General features: G+C 57.5%; 2 protein-coding genes across 4 annotated transcripts; both read left to right on the forward strand.

Moving 5' to 3' along the window:
• The first annotated feature begins 564 nt into the window (after positions 1-564).
• Positions 565-3424, forward strand: LOC123332201. Of its 2 annotated transcripts, XM_044937954.1 has the most exons (3): positions 565-1602; positions 1995-2163; positions 2726-3424. In XM_044937954.1, exons 1-3 carry the CDS (start codon positions 1545-1547, stop codon positions 3150-3152), a joined length of 654 nt encoding a protein of 217 aa, XP_044793889.1. In that variant the 5' UTR covers positions 565-1544; the 3' UTR covers positions 3153-3424. The 2 variants fall into 2 exon arrangements, with proteins under 2 accessions (XP_044793889.1, XP_044793888.1); XM_044937953.1 differs by lacking the exons at positions 565-1602; positions 1995-2163 and adding an exon at positions 2172-2491.
• A 5072-nt stretch (positions 3425-8496) lies between these two features.
• Positions 8497-13583, forward strand: PTMA (prothymosin alpha). Of its 2 annotated transcripts, none has more exons than XM_006041863.4 (5): positions 8497-8731; positions 11566-11637; positions 11894-11990; positions 12514-12587; positions 12830-13583. In XM_006041863.4, the coding sequence occupies exons 1-5, from the start codon at positions 8687-8689 to the stop codon at positions 12875-12877; spliced, it is 336 nt and encodes a 111-aa protein (XP_006041925.1). In that variant the 5' UTR covers positions 8497-8686; the 3' UTR covers positions 12878-13583. The 2 variants fall into 2 exon arrangements, with proteins under 2 accessions (XP_006041925.1, XP_006041926.1); XM_006041864.4 differs by having other exon boundaries at positions 8500-8731; positions 11897-11990.
• The last annotated feature ends 2179 nt before the right edge of the window (positions 13584-15762 follow it).

Consider the following 15762-nt stretch of genomic DNA (forward strand, 5'->3'; position numbering starts at 1 on the left):
GCTCCTCAGCTGGTGAAAATAAACTCCTTACCAATCGACAGAGGAAAGTCCAAGACCCTGTCCGTGCCTTTGGAGGGGGCAGGGGTGGGCACAGGCTGGTGGGGGCAGGATTGCTTGTGACCAGCAGCTTTTCCCTTTGAAAGCAGGAGCTACACCTGGTTTTAAAACCCAGCTCTGCCAGGTACCCTGGGCAACATCCACCCACTCTGTGCCTGTTTCTTCTCTCGTATTGTTGTTCAGTCGCTCAGTTGTGTCCGACTCTTTGTAGCCCCACAGACTGCAGCACGCCAGGCTTCCCTGTCCATCACGATCTCCCAGAGTTTGCTCAAACTCATTTCATTGAGTCGGCGATACCAGCCATCTAGTCCTCTGTTGTCCCCTTTTCCTCCAGCCTTCAGTCTTTCCCAGCATCAGGGTCTTTTCCAGTGAGTCAGCTCTTTGCATCAGGTGGCCAAAGTATCAGGCTTTGGCTTCAGCATCAGTCCTTCCAGTGAATGGCGCAAGGTTGACTCCCATGAGTGTGGGTAGCTCACCACCTAGCACTGAATGGGTTAACGTGGGTCTGGAGTCCAGAGTCATGACTGACCCAGACTTTGTTCAGTAAACAGGAGCTGCCTGTCTCACCGCCCACTCTACTGCTTACACCGTGTAGCTCTGTCCCTTGCTGTGCCCCTGCTGGGGCGAGTGTTCAGGGTTCTAGCCTGGTAGCCAGGCCCCACTTGTGGAAGGGCACGTTTGGAACGTCTCTGCTTGTTTGGGGCAAGGCAGCTTTCAGAGGCACCCTCTCCCCTCTGACCCTCCTGCCTCACCCTCGTGTTCATGCACCTACCTGGCTGGTTTCCCTGGTGGAGCTGCCCAGGCTCCCTCGCCTGTGCTCTCTCCCTTACTTCTTTCCCTGACCTTAGCCTCTTGCCAAGCCTGATTTGCTCCAGGAAGCACCACTGCCCTGGGCTTTTGAGTTTTCAGAGCCAGCCTCTGCCAGGGCCCCCACTGCTCATTGAGAGGGAGGGTGGGTGGCATAGAGCCCTGGCAGCTGGGGCCAAGGGGCTCTCTTCCTGGCTAGGGGCTACTCTGCTGGCAAATCATTTTCCTGCTCTGGATCCCAGCAACCCCACCTGTAAAAAGAGGCTCTTTCCCATTCTCTCCATCTGCAGAGGTGCTGCCGTAACTGTCGGAAGCACGTTCAGGTTTTCTCTTCTCTGGCATGGAGTTGGTGTTCACACCCGGGATCAGGGCTGGCTCAGTGGAACGTCGGGCCCAATCATGCTTGATTCAGAGAAATAGAATGGTCACTTCTTGATGAAGTATAGCCAGATGTGCAGAACACAGGACCACGCTGAATGGGGGGATACAACCAGACCTGTCCCTGCCAGCCCCAGCCTGCACGTATGCCCAGAGATCCCCTCTCATTTCAGCCCAGATGATGGGAACCAGGTGGGGAGGATCAAGAAATTTGCTTAGAACCAGCGTCACTCAAGCCTAGGCACTCCTCGTCCTAGGCATCCTCCAGTCCCTGGCATGCCCCAACTCCTGCCGGTGGCTCCATGAGGAAAAGAGGTGGGACTGAAGCGAGGAGTCATGGAGGACCCCGACCACTGCCAGGTGCCAGGCTTGCATGAAACTGAAAGCTTCCAGTAACCAGGAGCTGGGGTTCTCAGCTATGGATGTTTCTTAACGCTGGTCCTTGCCTGCTTTGAGAGCCATTTCAAGTGGGACTTCCCAGGTGGCACTAGTGGTAAAGAACCTACCTGCCAATGCAAGAGACATGGGTTCAACCCCTGGCTCAGGAAGATCCCCTGAGGAGGGCACGGCAACCCACTCCAGTGTTCTCGCCTGGAGAATCCCATGGACAGAGGAGCCTGGCAGGCTACAGTTCATAGGGTTGCAAAGAGTCAGACACGACTGAGCGACTAACGCTCGACACTCATTTCATGCAGGCTCACTTATTAACATTAATCATTAATTTCTGATTTCCCTTTTATCTGTTTCTACAGGTATTCAGAACACATTTTACTTCCATCATGGCTGCCCCTTGTTTAATTATAGTGGTGACTTTGAAGAACATTCTGGAATACATTTTATTATCCTAAAAGTCTTCATTGAGGAAACCTCCAACCTATCACATATGGCCCAAGAGGAGACTGGTTACTCCCTCGGTGATAGGTACTTTGCAGGGGGCGGAGGTTGGGGGTGGGTCTCAACACTGTGTCTTGGCCAAGGACTTTGATGTGGCCCCGTGAATGACTCAGGATGGAGGGGGTACTGACAGCCGTGCTGTTCCCTCCCTGGAACCTGGGCTATATTCTTCCCTCCACTTAGCGATTGGGAAAACCGAGGCCTTGCCAGCATCCAGGTGGATAGGCAGGTGTCTAGCCCATGCTTTCAAAGTAACACTCTTGAAGCACCTACGTGGCAAGAGAGACTGGCCTGTCCTGGAGAAGGCTGCCAAGAGCCAGTACACAGCCACAATTCTAGGCTTGGCCATAACACTGTAAGTTAAGACCGCACTGCAGCTGAGGAGGCCTAGGGCTCTTGGTTCAGGTGGGTGAGCTCTGACTTTCCTCTCAGGCTCTAAACGCCCATGGAGCTTGCACTTCCTTAGAAAGGGTGCTCCTCTTTCCCTTCCCTGGGGAGGTTTGCTCTCTGGAGTAACCTTTCATCCTGTTTTGAGACTTTCCTATAGAATTGTCCGAGCCTCACTTTTTTTCCCCTGTGAAATCCTCAGAAAACCTCTTGGAGGAGAGAACATTGCTTTAAAGGAGGCTGAAATCTCCTCCCCTCGCTCCCACCTGGATCTGGAAACCAACGGATTCCTATGCGCTGCACGGCACAGCTGCGAGCCCTCCCAGGAGGGTGCGGGAGGCCCGATCCCAGTGTCACCCGCTGGCTCTGTGATCTCTGCTAAGCTTCTTCATCCTTCTGCTCTGTCACGTGCAAACCAAATGCTCTGGGAGCCACCCTGGCTTCTCCATCACAGAGAGGCAGCATTAGAGCTGGAAGCTGTTCTTGGACTGAGCGCTGCAGGTCCCTTCTTCCCGACAGTGTGTCTCAGATTTCTACAGGAATGCCATAGTTACCAGCACACGAGTAAGGACCAGACCAGGGTAACCAGCCATCCAGCCTGTCCAGGCGTTTCCTGGTTGCACCACTGAGTGTTCTGAGCCCTGGAACCATCCAATCAATCACCTTGCCTGCACTCCCCTTGGCTGTGAGAAGGGGAGCTGGTGGTGTGTCCTCCATCCCTCATATCTTCTCCCCTCTAATCGAGACTGGGGGTGGCTCCTCTGCCAGGGGTGACGGAAAGGTAGAAAAGACCCATTTGAGTTTAACAGAGAAGAGGGAAGAGGAACCTTCAAGATGTCAAAGAGCCGGCCTCTCCTAGCTTCAAGTTTAACCAGGTTGGGATTTCTGGCCTGGCCCAGACCACCGAGGTCCTCAGCTGGGGCCCGCTTTTGGTTCCTGTCTTGCTGGGTTTCCACGTGGGGCCAGGTGTGGAGATGCCCCCTTAAATGCCTTCTCGCGGTCACATACCTGATTAACCTTTCTCCAGATGCCCTGCTTTTGCAGCCAGGGCAACAGGCTGTGTGCCCACACATGTTCTCCCCCAGCCAGCACCTTCACCTGTCACTGGGATGCTAGGCCCATGCACTCACAAACGGTACCCAGAGCTTAAGCAAAACACCTGCTTGGGCTATGCAGGGAGGCGCGCTCACACAGACACACACACAAACACGAGGATGCAGGGAAGAAGGCCTGGGAAATGCTATAGGCCGGCAGAAGATCCCTGGAGACACCAGGGCATGTGTGCTCAGGGGGTGGCCAGGGTCTTGTACACAGCACACACCCCTCGCCCCAAGCCTCCCCAGAACTCCAGTCTGGCATCAGTTTGGGATTAGGCCTTGAACTTCAAGAGATGTCCCCCTCTCTCCCAACCAGGAGAGGAGCCTTTGGGTGGCCAGACCTGTGTGGGTACCAGGGCCTTCTAGCCCGGCTCCCGGGGAGGACGGGCAGGCCCAGGCATGCTGCACGAGAGAGCAGGCGTGTGGAGGGCGGCTCTTACACAATCCCATCCGGGCTCGGCAGGGCGGGAGAGTTGAAAGGGCCCTGGCAGCTCCCCAGGTCCTGATGCCTGGGCAAGGAAACCACAGCCTGAAACTCCTGGGTTTCTAAAGGCGGTTCTTTTGGAGGTTTGTTGCTCTCAGACTCTGTCCTTCCTCTGAGGCCAGAGGGGCTGCCGAGGATGTCAGGCACCGAGTCACAGGCTTCCAGAAACTCAACTCGGCTGGTGCCCTCCCTTCCCACCAAGTACAGGAAGAATTTGCTGAAGACATTGTTCCTTTGTCCAGAGTCCTGCGAAAACTGTGAAGCCAACCCACTTAGGTACAGATGGCAGCTGGAAAGTGGAATCCTGAGAACACTGACAGCTTTCCTGGTTGTGCCAGACCCTATTTTTAAGCACTTTCTGCATATGAACTCGTTCAGTTCCCACCAGAACCCGTGGAAGGTAGATACTATTCTTGTCATCTCCATTTTTCAAAGGTGGGAAGATAACTCTCCCAAATTCACACAGAGAGCATATGGCAGAGCTGGGATTTGAACCCAGGCAGCTTTACTAGCATCTATATTCTTTCTGGTCTCTTGGGTATCAAAATTGTGAGATGACCAATTAGGAATATGTTGGAAATGGCTTTGGAGCAAGAATTGCAAACTTAAGTGCCTACAGGGTGAGGCAACTGAAAAAAATGTGTGCCCCAGGCCAGCAGAGAAAGGCCTGTCGTCCAGCTGAGAGTGTGCAGGCCATACAGAGGTGTCCCTCATGCAAATTCCCTAAATCCAAAACTAGCCTGGAGGCCAATTGGGTCCCCTGGCTTAAAGTAGCTCTAACCTAAGCCAGTGCGCCTCAGGCTGTAAACGACCAGGGACAGGACATGTGGGCTCCCAAGGCATTACCAGTTTGTCCTGGGGGTGGGGGTGGGGTGTTGAAAGGTCACAGAAGCAGCAAAGGGCAGAGAGGCACCAGTGAGTCAAAGTGACAGGGGAAGGGTATAACAACCTGTTCAGAAAGAGCAAAGGAGGTGAGGGGTTGCCTGTCACTGGAGATGCGGGGCTTTTTCTTTTTTTGGCTGTGCCGAGTCCTCACTGCTGCGCTCAGGCTTTCTCTGGCGGCAGCAAGTGGGGGCTCCACAGCATGGGTGCTAGGCACATGCGCTTCAGCTGTTGCGGCTGGTGGGCTCCAGAGCACTGGCCCAGTAGTTGTGGCACCTGGGCTTAGTTTCTCCACGTGAGAGCTTCCCAGACCAGAGATTGAATCCATGGCAGGAGGATTCCTAATCACTGGACCATCAGGGAAGTCCTGGAATGAGGCTCTCCATTAGCCTAAATAACGCCTTCACTTACGAGGTGTCAAATACCACATGCCTTCAAATACCACATGCCTATGGCAGGATGGAGGTTCAAGGCCATAGCTGATTCAGGGCTCATTTAACAACAAAGATTCCTCCACTGTAAGGTTTTAGCCTCAACTTGGTCACTGATTCACTTGGTTATCCCAAGTTCCTTGCTATAATCCCTTGGTCCGCTTTCCTGACCTGTTAAAAAGGAGAGTGATAGCATATTAGAGATTGAACCTATAAATCTGCCGATTTTCAGTTGATTTTGACATTCAAAAAAAATCAGTTTCATAAAATCCAACCCTATAATTGTCCTACCTACTTTGGAAAGTGCAGAGAATACCTAAAAATGCTTGAAGCATGAGCCAGAGGCTCACTGCCACCTACACAGCAGGCACCCAGTGTGTGCTCAGTGAAGGGAACGCTGGTTCCAGAACCAGGTGGGCATGAGCCTAACTTACCCACCTAGCCAAGCCAGCTGCACAGGGACAGCGTCAGGCAAAGCAGTTCTTCGAGGGAAATTCACATTCACTCAGTTCCTCTCAGGATCTGCCCCCTCCCCTTGACTCCCCTCCCCCGTTCACTAAGGTCAGAATCCAGAACAATCGTGACCAGTTTTCAGCCGTGGACACAAGAGACGACTGCCCAAGGCCACTATCCAGATAGGGAAGAAGACACAGTCGCTCAAATGCGGCACAGAGCAAACTCTCAATGCATCCGCGTTTCGTGGACAAAACAATCCCTTCCAGGGTAACGAGAGTTTAAGGGTCGCGCCGCAGGAGGCTCTCTTGTACCCCAAGTAGGAGCCGCACAATCCCTCCACCTCTCGGGATAACGTGATACAAAGGAAGGGTCGCGGCCGCAGCTGCCAAGGAGACCCTTCCTACTCTGGGGCGAAGGGCGGCCCCGGTCTCCGTCTCAGCAAAGGCAACTGACGGCTGGCGGGAGCGGAGTGAACAAAAAGGTTGGGACGCGTGGCCCCGGGGGACACCGCTTGCCAGTCCTTTGGTTTGGCAGGCGCCCGCCCTGGGGGAGAATCGCACCTCCAGCCATCGGGGCGCCCTGGGGCAGGGCGGGGACCCGGCAGGCGCCCCACCTCCGCGGTTGCGTACCCAGGACAGGATGGCGACCGCCAGGCAGCGGGAGGTGGCGCGGTGCCCTGTCCTGTCCAGCACCTGCCCCACGTTCCCTTCTGCCAGAAGACAGGGAGTCCGGTCTTCTCTTTTCTCCAAAGGACAAACTCGCTCGGGAAAGCCCCCACAGGCCAGCGGTCAGAAAGGCAGATGTAAACGGGGATGCGAGCCTGACAAGCGAGCGGCAGGGGCAATGGGAGGGGACCCCGACCCGAGTGGCGCCCCCGCACTCCGCGCCTGCTCCCGGCTGGGCAGCGGAGTCTGTGGCCCGAGGCGGGGGCAGCCAGGCGAGTGCGCGCTGAGCTTAGTTAACGGGGGTCTCGCGGTGGGAACAGGACCACGGGTCCTTGATTTAAATAAAAGAGAAGGGCGACCCACTCAGTCTCTCTTCTCACCCCCCGACTTCAAGCCCTACTGGACTTGACAATCGTCCCTCCTCCGCGATCCCAGACTCCGGGTTTTCTCCATTCCCAAATCGGCGGCCCCCAAGAGACAGACAGAGGAACCTGCCAATGGCAGGACGCAAAGCGTCAACTTTGTGTTCGCCCGCCACTCTCAGCCAGTGTGCGCTGGTTTCTCCCGAGTCCCGCCTTCCGTGTCGGGCGCCCCCTTTTGGCAACACGAGGATGAACACTATCTGTCGCCATCTTGTGTGTGGCACAGGTAGTTTTCTCTCGAACGTCTTTACACTCAGTTCGATCTTTCCTGCCACAAAACCGGTGTCACAGTTCGACAGCAAAGTGCAATGGCGATAAGAAGACAGTGGCCTACGGTTTTTGGATCGTCCGAGTGGGTTGGGTCGCCACGTCACGCCACGCTCGCCGAGCCCAGCGCCATCTTGAGTGTGGCGTCCGGATGGTTCCCTTCTTCGGACTCCGCGTGTTCCCTAAATGGCGTCCAAAACTTCAAGGAGCCCCCAAGGACTAGCCCACCCGATCTGAGGGACCATTACTTCCCCTCGAATAACCTAGCAAGGAAATGTTCAAGTGCCCTTCACAGAGCTTTAAGTGGGGCGGGAGAGCGACAGACTCGAAGGCCGGGTCCTGGAAGCATCCCAGTAGCTGTCGCGACGGCAGTGACCGCTCGGGGCAGGCGCAAACCAGAACCCCGAAGTGCGGGCACCCGCTGTGTGTTGCGACGCCCGTGGGCTGTTCAGCTCGACGACGGAGCCCATGCCGGCCCTCGAGTCCCCTCGATGCACGAATACCCTCAATGTGAATGCTTGGCACGAAGCCCACTCGTCGGCTGGCTTTGGCGGCGGGTGCCTAGGCTGGGTAGTGGGCGAAGGGGTCACTTCCCCAAAGACTCGGGGCACCCAGAACTGGACGCGGATAGAGGACGTAGGGGGTGGCCCAGGTACGCGGGCCTCGGCCTCACGCCCTCATCGCTCGTCGTGGGGCTTTCCACCGACTTGCGCTGGGAAAATTCGTGGTGGAATGTGCCAAGGCGCGGGGGTGGAGGGGTGAGCATCCCCGGGCACTACGCAGGGTACCGCCCGGGGCGAGCACAGCCCAGCACCCGGCGTGTCCCTCCCCCTGGCTGGCAGCCGTCGTGTGGGCCAGCCGCCTCCTTCTGTTCCCTTCCCCCGTCCTTCCGAGCAAGCGCGGGGAGGGGTGAGGACGGAGTAGGGGGAAGATGGGGGCTGGGCGGGCAGCTTTGCCGCGCTTTGGCTTTCTGCGTCAGCAGCACCGAGCAAAACAGCGGCGGGAGCGCGCGCCCTAAATGCGAGCGCGCGCCCCTCCCCCAGCGGCGTCGATGCCGCCGAGACCCGGCAAACTCAGACCCCGAATGACAGGGCGGCCGGCGACTGCGCAGCACAGACGCACCAAGGCACTGCCGCTTTAAGCATGCTTGCCCATTGTTCGGAATCTAGCCAATGAGCGAGCGCCCGCTCCCTGCCCGCAGCCAATGGCGTTCGGGCAAAAGAGGCCGAGCGCCGCCCACTAATCTATATTAAAGGTTCTGGCGCCGCGTGAGTTCCCCACTGGCTGCTCTGAAAAGCCATCTTTGCATTGTTCCCGTCTCCGGCTTCCCTGATCGCCGCAGCCACCTCCGCCGCGCGCCATCTCCGCCGCCGCGGACTCCGGCAGCTTTACCGCCAGAGTCCTCGAACTCCCGCTTTTCTTCTCAGTCCGTTGCATCGGATCACCGGAGTGCCCCATCATGTCAGACGCGGCCGTGGACACCAGCTCCGAGATCACCACCAAGGTGAGGTTAGACGCCGCCCGCCCGCCCTCCCTTTTGGGGTCCGCGCGCCGCCACTGCCGGAGCGGTGTTTGGCGCGCCGCACCCGGCTCTGCCCCGAGCCCGCTGTTACTCCCAATTCGCTGCGGAGCCCGCCCGCTCCCGGCCTAGGGTACTAGGTAGCCCACTCTTTGTGCGCGTGCGGGGGAGGGGGCGGGAAGCGCCGTGGGCAAACGTGATGCCCATCCGGGAGTGACCTGAGGGCCCTCAGGGACCCGGAGATGCGAGTGCGGAGGCCGACAGGCTCGAGGGGAGGCTGCCGCACGGGCTCCCGAAACTTGTTTGTGACTCTTCGGAGTGGCGGCCGGAGGATAGGGACCTGGCTGGGGGGTCGTCGGCCCACGGGGCGCGCTGAGATAACTTTGAAACTGGAGCGCTTTTGGAATCGGAAGTGCCGGGGTTGGGGGGGCCCGCGTGTGCGGGCGCGGGCCGGCTGCGGGAAGTGGCGGCTCCGTAGCGAGCGCCCATCCGCGGCACTACTCTTTGTTAGGCGCCGGGCGGCCGACTTTTCGCGCCTTGTACTGGATCCGAAGAGGTTTATCTGGACTAGGCTCCGATAAGGCGGAGCGGGGCGGCGGGTCCGCGGTGTCGGTTGTCTTCCCGCGGAGGTGTGAAGGTCTCCTCCGCCCTGGCTGCCCTCGGGGAGGGGAGGTGGGTTTCCCGGGGTGTAGAGGAGTGTGCCGGGAGCAGCCGCCCAGCCTCAGTAATTCACCAGCGGTACCAGGCATCGCTGAGGAGGAGGCGAGCCCACGCGCTGGAGGGGAGGAAACGGAAAGTGAAGGATCGGCGCGCCGGGGCGATGATGGGCGCCCCCCGCGGCTGCCCGGGGGCACCGAGTGTGCGGCTGCTTCGGGCACTACGCGGGCGAACAAAAGCTGCGGCCAAGACTACCTTCTTGCGGGCCGAGCCGCGCGCCGGGGGCTGTTGAGGCCCGGTGATGCGGCTTCACTGCCCTCGGTTTTGAGATCCTGCGCCTTTGGCGCAGCTCCGCTCCTGCGCGCCGCGTCGGTCCCGCTCCCTGCCCTGGGGAGTGTCTCCGCCCTCGGCGGGAGCACAGCACTTTGAGGAGGAACCGCTTTTTTAAAATCCTTTGGTCCTTATTCGTGCCCCTACGGAGACAGGCGCGAGTCACCTTGGCGTCTCCTTAACTCCTGTGCCCCTGCCGTCACCCCTGGTTCTTTCCCAGGGGCGACTCCACGAGAGGAGCGGGGCTTGGGACACGGATATCCGCCGGGGCTCCCTCCGGTTCTCTCTGGGCCCAGCCAGGGAACTAGTTTGAAGGAGAGGGTCAGCCCTTCCCAGCGCGGGCGTTCGCTTTTCCCCCAAGGTGATTTCCCGCTAGGAGCCCTAAATGCCCCTGTTGAATGCGTCTCCGACGGCCTCCGGCTGCGGGACTGCTAAAGCCCCGCGGACTTCGGGGCGGCCTCCCGCGGGACTTTGCCCGCCAAATACAGAGATGTAGGCGCGCGCATCTAGGTCTGCGAGGAGAGGCGGCGGGGGCGCCCAGAGGCCCGGAAAGACTGGAGACCAACTGGCGCGCGCCCGGCGGTGCCAGTGAAGCCAGCGGGCGCCAGGTCTCCAGGGTCAGGGGCGCACTCGGAGGCCCCGGGGCCACGTGCTCCGCGCGCGCGGTGCGTGCAGAGGCCCGCGCGCAAAGCCCGCCGGGCGGGGGTTCGCGCCTGCGCGCCACGACCTCCCCGCCCCCACAACTCCCCGGGGCTCCGGCCGCCAGGGGGCGGGAGCGGGCGGTGCCAGGGTCCGCGCTGTGTCGGACAGGGAGCAGGACCAGGAGGATGGGGCCGGCAGGTGCCCCGGGGCCCTTCACCGGAAGGCGCCCGAGCAGCCTCCGGTTCCCGGGCTGCTCGAAGCCTGTTTGTGTTGGCGGCAGAGTGTGCCGCACTGGGTGGAAAAAATTACGGGGCTGCGGGGTGCCCGCGGCGGCGCTGCCCCTTGGGGCTCGGGCGAGGCGCGGCCTGACGGACACCGAACTGGCCCTCGGACGGGCGAGAGAGCCACGGAGGGACATTTTGGCGCTCCCAACTGCCAAATTTCAGGGACTGCGCGCCTGAGTGCAGCAAGGCCTCACTCAGGCCCAGGAGTGTTGTCGCCTGAGCCCGCGCCCATGTCCAGGGCTGTGGTCTGCCTCCTTCTGGGATGGCTGTGGCTTACGGAGGGATCGGTGGGATTCTGGTACCTTCAAAGAAAGCCTTGCGCTTGCCAGATCGTGGGCTCCGAGCTTGAGCTCGGCTGCGGGCCCTCTGGCTGGAGAAGCGGCTTCCCCAGTTTTGCCAGTTAGTTCCCTCCCATTCCCTTCCCAGGCTAGTCCACCCACGGGAATCCTCCCGCAGTGTCAGGGCCCTCCCCCATTGCCTTATTTATTTATGGCACATACCTGCTGTCTTCCAAGAAGGATTTGTGAGAGGCGGAGCTCTCTAGTTGGAAACAAGTCTGTGATGAGAGAGTGTGAGTGAAGTGTTCCCGGGCTCGTCTGCCCGGCCAGACAGGTTTCGGTCTGTGGTGCTACATGGCTTCTTTCCTAAGAAGCATGAGTAAAGGTGCGGTGGGAACCGCTGTTCTGGATCCATTTTAAAAAATGTGTGTGTTTTTAAGGGTAGAGAAGTAGGATGAGATCCCGGCCACAGACACTCAGTATTCTTTGCTCTCTCCCACCTGTAACTTTGAGCTTGTTATTTGGGACATCAGGATTGGCACTGAATCCCTCCTACCTGTAGGTCTGGGCCCCTTTGCCAGCCCTAGGCTACTCAGAAGACTTACTGGTTCCCTTTTCCTTTTTGAAGGACTTAAAGGAGAAGAAGGAAGTTGTGGAGGAGGCGGAGAATGGGAGAGAGGCACCTGCAAATGGGAATGCTGTGAGTGTCTGCTGTGGTCATGACCCCCAGCAGCTCCTGGCCTGGACTTCTTACTTAAGACTTTGGGCTTAATCAAGGGTGGGGCGGGGGGCCGAGGCCTTGGCCAGTTCTGTACTGGGATCTCTGGCTAGAACTTCAGGGGACATCTCTCCGGGGGTCTGGTCTGTAGAAGCCCAGGGCAGGGTCTGGAAGAAGGGACGTTGGGGGCAGAGTGATGTTCTGTCCTCATCAACAAGCTGCTCTGCTTTCTGTCGAGGAGAATGAGGAAAATGGGGAGCAGGAGGCAGACAACGAGGTAGACGAAGAAGAGGAGGAAGGTGGGGAGGAAGAGGAGGAGGAGGAGGAAGGTGACGGTGAGTAGCTTTGTTCTTTCTGGTCTTTCCTAGCAGATGGGGAGGGACTGGGGTCTCCCTGGCGGGGGTGGGGTGGGGGTGGGGGTGGGGGTCCAAGGGACCACCTCCAACTGGGCTTGTAGCCACAGAGCGGATATCTTTCTCACTTTGGCCAGTGACTGTGGGGCTGTGTCCCCAGCACCACGCTCACGCCCACTGGAGAGTGCCCTCCATGCCCCGATCAGTTGGTTGGTGGGGCTTCTCTGGTTTCACTTGGGTTGTCTTACCTCTGATGACAAGCTGCCTATGATGGGCAGTGTGGGTGCAGCGACTGCCCAGTTTGTCAGGCAGCAGAGATGGCTCAGCGGCACTCAACCCTGGTTACTCGGTTACTGGAGATTGCCCAAGGAGCTGCAGTTTTCCTGTCATCGTGTCCACCACCCCCCCTGTTGCTGGCTGCCACTGAGCGGAAGAGTCCCAGGACCCACTGTGCCTGGTTAGTTGAGGAAGGCAGAGTGGTTTACCTGGGCTTTGTTCTCACCAGGTGAGGAAGAGGACGGAGATGAAGATGAGGAGGCTGAGGCAGCTACGGGCAAACGGGCAGCTGAAGATGATGAGGTGGGTCTGGTCTGGCTTGAGTTGGGCGAGAGGGCTAGGATCTGAGACACTAACACTGGAGGGGCTGGTGGAACTTAAGTGGTTATAAGATGCAGTATATGGTCCTTCTCTTGAGCTGGAGTGGGAACAGGGGCCCTCTGGAACAGCGCATGCCTGGTTTTAGTTCTGCCAGCAGGAGCTCAGCCAGTGGGTGGGCGGGCCCAGGGGATTGGAAGAGGCCTTGACAATCCTTCCCTTCCCAGGATGACGATGTGGATACCAAGAAGCAGAAGACTGATGAGGATGACTAGACAGCAAAAAAGGAAAAGTTAAACTAAAAAAAAAAAAAAAAAAGGCCGCCGTGACCTATTCACCCTCCACTTCCCGTCTCAGAATCTATAAACGTGGTCACCTTCGAGTAGAGAGTCCCGCCCGCCCGCCCCTGGCGGGCAGCGCCACCCACAGATGACAGCGCTCTCCACCACCCAACCAAAACCACAACGTGAATTTGCAACAGGGGAGGAAAAAAGAACCAAAACTTCTAAGGCCCTGCTTTTTTTCTTAAAGTACTTTAAAAAGGAAAATTTGTTTGTATTTTTTATTTACATTTTATATTTTTGTACATATTGTTAGGGGTCAGCCATTTTTAATGATCTCGGATGACCAAACCAGCCTTCGGAGCGTTCTCTGTCCTACTCTGACTTTACTTGTGGTGTGACCATGTTCATTATAATCTCAAAGGAGAAAAAAAACCTTGTAAAAAAAGCAAAAACAACAACAACAAAAAACAATCTTATTCCGAGCATTCCAGTAACTTTTTTTGTGTATGTACTTAGCTGTACTATAAGTAGTTGGTTTGTATGAGATGGTTAAAAAGGCCAAAGATAAAAGGTTTCTTTTTTTCCTTTTTTTGTCTATGAAGTTGCTGTTTATTTTTTTGGCCTGTTTGATGTATGTGTGAAACAATGTTGTCCAACAATAAACCGGAATTTTATTTTGCTGAGTTGTTCTAACAAAGCTGTCTCAGGCCTGGTTTTTCTGTTTTGGTTTCTTTAGGCTTTCTCCAGAGGTGCAGGGGCAAGAAGAGGGGAGGATCTTGAACTCTGACCCTGCTGTCCTTCCTGGGGACAGTGGGTTGGAGACCTCAGTTGGGGGGGTGTGCCCCTTGGCACCAGGGTCTGGTGGGTGGCCATTCCTGTAGTCAAGGACTGAGCTGCAACTGGCTAATGGGGACGTGATGGAGCACTATAGAGCTATGGGTTGAAGGGGGAGCCACTTAACCAGCTTCATCCCTTCCTAGGATTGTAGTGAGAGCATCTTTACTGAAGTTGTTTAACCCAGTTTCATTGGAAAGGTGCCGACACCTCTATACGCTGGGGAAACAGGCTACATGCAGGGCTGCCCTCTGGATCCAGGAGGTGGGGTAGGGGGTGGTCAAGGCCCAAGTATGCACTCAGGGCCAAAGATCCCAGAGATGCTACCTCCCTATGGGACAGCTGCTAGCTGTGCCCTTCACCTCAAAGGCCTCACTGGATTATCCTGGCCACTGAATGGCTCCCCCTGGTGGTGGCATGTGGCACCTTCTGGTCCCTTAGGACATACATTCCAGGATACTAATGCAGCCTAGGTTTAGTCACTAAGAGCTAAGTCATGTCTGACCATTGGGACCCTGTAGATTGTAGCCTGCCAGGCTCCTCTGTCCATGGGATTTCCCAGGTAAGAATACTGGAGTAGGTTGCCATTTTCTTGTCTAGGGGACCTTCTGGACCCAGGGATTGAACCTGGGTTGCCTGCATTGCAGGCAGATTCCTTACCAAACTTGCACTTAACTCAAAATTCTGATCTCCAAAATAAACAAATACCTTGGTTGGGGGAGAGACACCCTGCCCCTTCAGCACAGTAAGGGGTGATAGGTGAGCTACTTGGAATTTTCAGACAGGTGAGGAGCCCTCTTAAGAACCTTCTAGGGTCTACAGATGAGCCTCATGTGTGGTGGGAGGGGTCTACAGAGGAGCCTTGTGTGTGGTAGTGGGGGGGTCCAGAGAGGTGATTCATGTGTGTCTTTGTGGGGGTCCACACAGGAGCTGTGTGTGTGGTGTGAGGGGTCCACAGCAGAGCCTCCTATGTGGTGTGAGGGGTCCACAGCGGAGCCTCCTGTGTGCTGTGACGAGTCCAAGGCGGAGCCTCGTGTGTGGTGTGAGGGGTCTACAGAGGATACTCCTGTGTGTGGTGTGAGGGGTCCAGAGAGGAGCCTCGTGTGTGTGGTGTGGGGTGTCCACAGCTGAGCCTTGTGTGTGTGGTGTGGGGTGTCCACAGCGGAGCCTTGTGTGTGGTGTGAGGAGTCCACAGAGGAGCCTCGTGTGTGGTGTGGGGTGTCCACAGCTGAGCCTCGTGTGTGTGGTGTGAGGGGTCCACAGCGGAGCCTCCTGTGTGGTGTGAGGGGTCCACAGAGGAGACTCGTGTGTGTGGTGTGAGGGGTCCAGAGAGAAGCCTCGTGTGTGGTGTGAAGGGTCCACAGCGGAGCCTCGTGTGTGGTATGAAGGGTCCACAGCGGAGCCTCGTGTGTGGTGTGAGGGGTCCAGAGAGGAGCCTCGTGTGTGTTGTGAGGGGTCCACAGCGGAGCCTCGTGTGTGTTGTGAGGGGTCCACAGAGGAGCCTCATGTGTGGTGTGAGGGGTTCAGAGAGGAGACTGGTGTGTGTGGTGTGAGGGGTCCATAGCAGAGCCTCGTGTGTGGTGTGAGGGGTCCATAGCAGAGCCTCATGTGTGGTGTGAGGGGTCCACAGCGGAGCCTCGTGTGTGGTGTGAGGGGTCCACAGCGGAGCCTTGTGTGTGTGTGGTGTGGGGGGCTCCACAGCGGAGCCTCGTGTGTGGTGTGAGGGGTCCAGAGAGGAGCCTCATGTGTGTTGTGAAGGGTCCACAGCGGAGCCTCGTGTGTGGTGTGAGGGGTCCAGAGAGGAGCCTCATGTGTGTTGTGAAGGGTCCACAGCGGAGCCTCGTGTGTGGTGTGAGGGGTCCACAGAGGAGCCTCATGTGTGGTGTGAGGGGTTCAGAGAGGAGACTGGTGTGTGTGGTGTGAGGGGTCCATAGCAGAGCCTCATGTGTGGTGTGAGGGGTCCACAGCGGAGCCTCGTGTGTGTGGTGTGAGGGGTCCACAGAGGAGCCTCGTGTGTGGTGTGAGGGGTCCAGAGAGGAGAC

Source organism: Bubalus bubalis, chromosome 2, assembly GCF_019923935.1.
Source record: "Bubalus bubalis isolate 160015118507 breed Murrah chromosome 2, NDDB_SH_1, whole genome shotgun sequence".
NCBI lineage: Eukaryota > Metazoa > Chordata > Mammalia > Artiodactyla > Bovidae > Bubalus > Bubalus bubalis.

Excerpts from the sequence above, each read along its gene's own strand:
- LOC123332201 (XM_044937953.1), top strand. The coding sequence starts at position 2,241 with ATGACTCAGGATGGAGGGGGTACTGACAGCCGTGCTGTTCCCTCCCTG. Across the intron at positions 2,492-2,725 it reads CTAGGCTTGGCCATAACACT|AAAACCTCTTGGAGGAGAGA; the intron begins GTAAGTTAAGAC and ends TGAAATCCTCAG.
- PTMA (XM_006041863.4), top strand. The coding sequence starts at position 8,687 with ATGTCAGACGCGGCCGTGGACACCAGCTCCGAGATCACCACCAAG. Across the intron at positions 11,991-12,513 it reads GGAGGAGGAGGAAGGTGACG|GTGAGGAAGAGGACGGAGAT; the intron begins GTGAGTAGCTTT and ends TGTTCTCACCAG. Across the intron at positions 12,588-12,829 it reads GGGCAGCTGAAGATGATGAG|GATGACGATGTGGATACCAA; the intron begins GTGGGTCTGGTC and ends TTCCCTTCCCAG.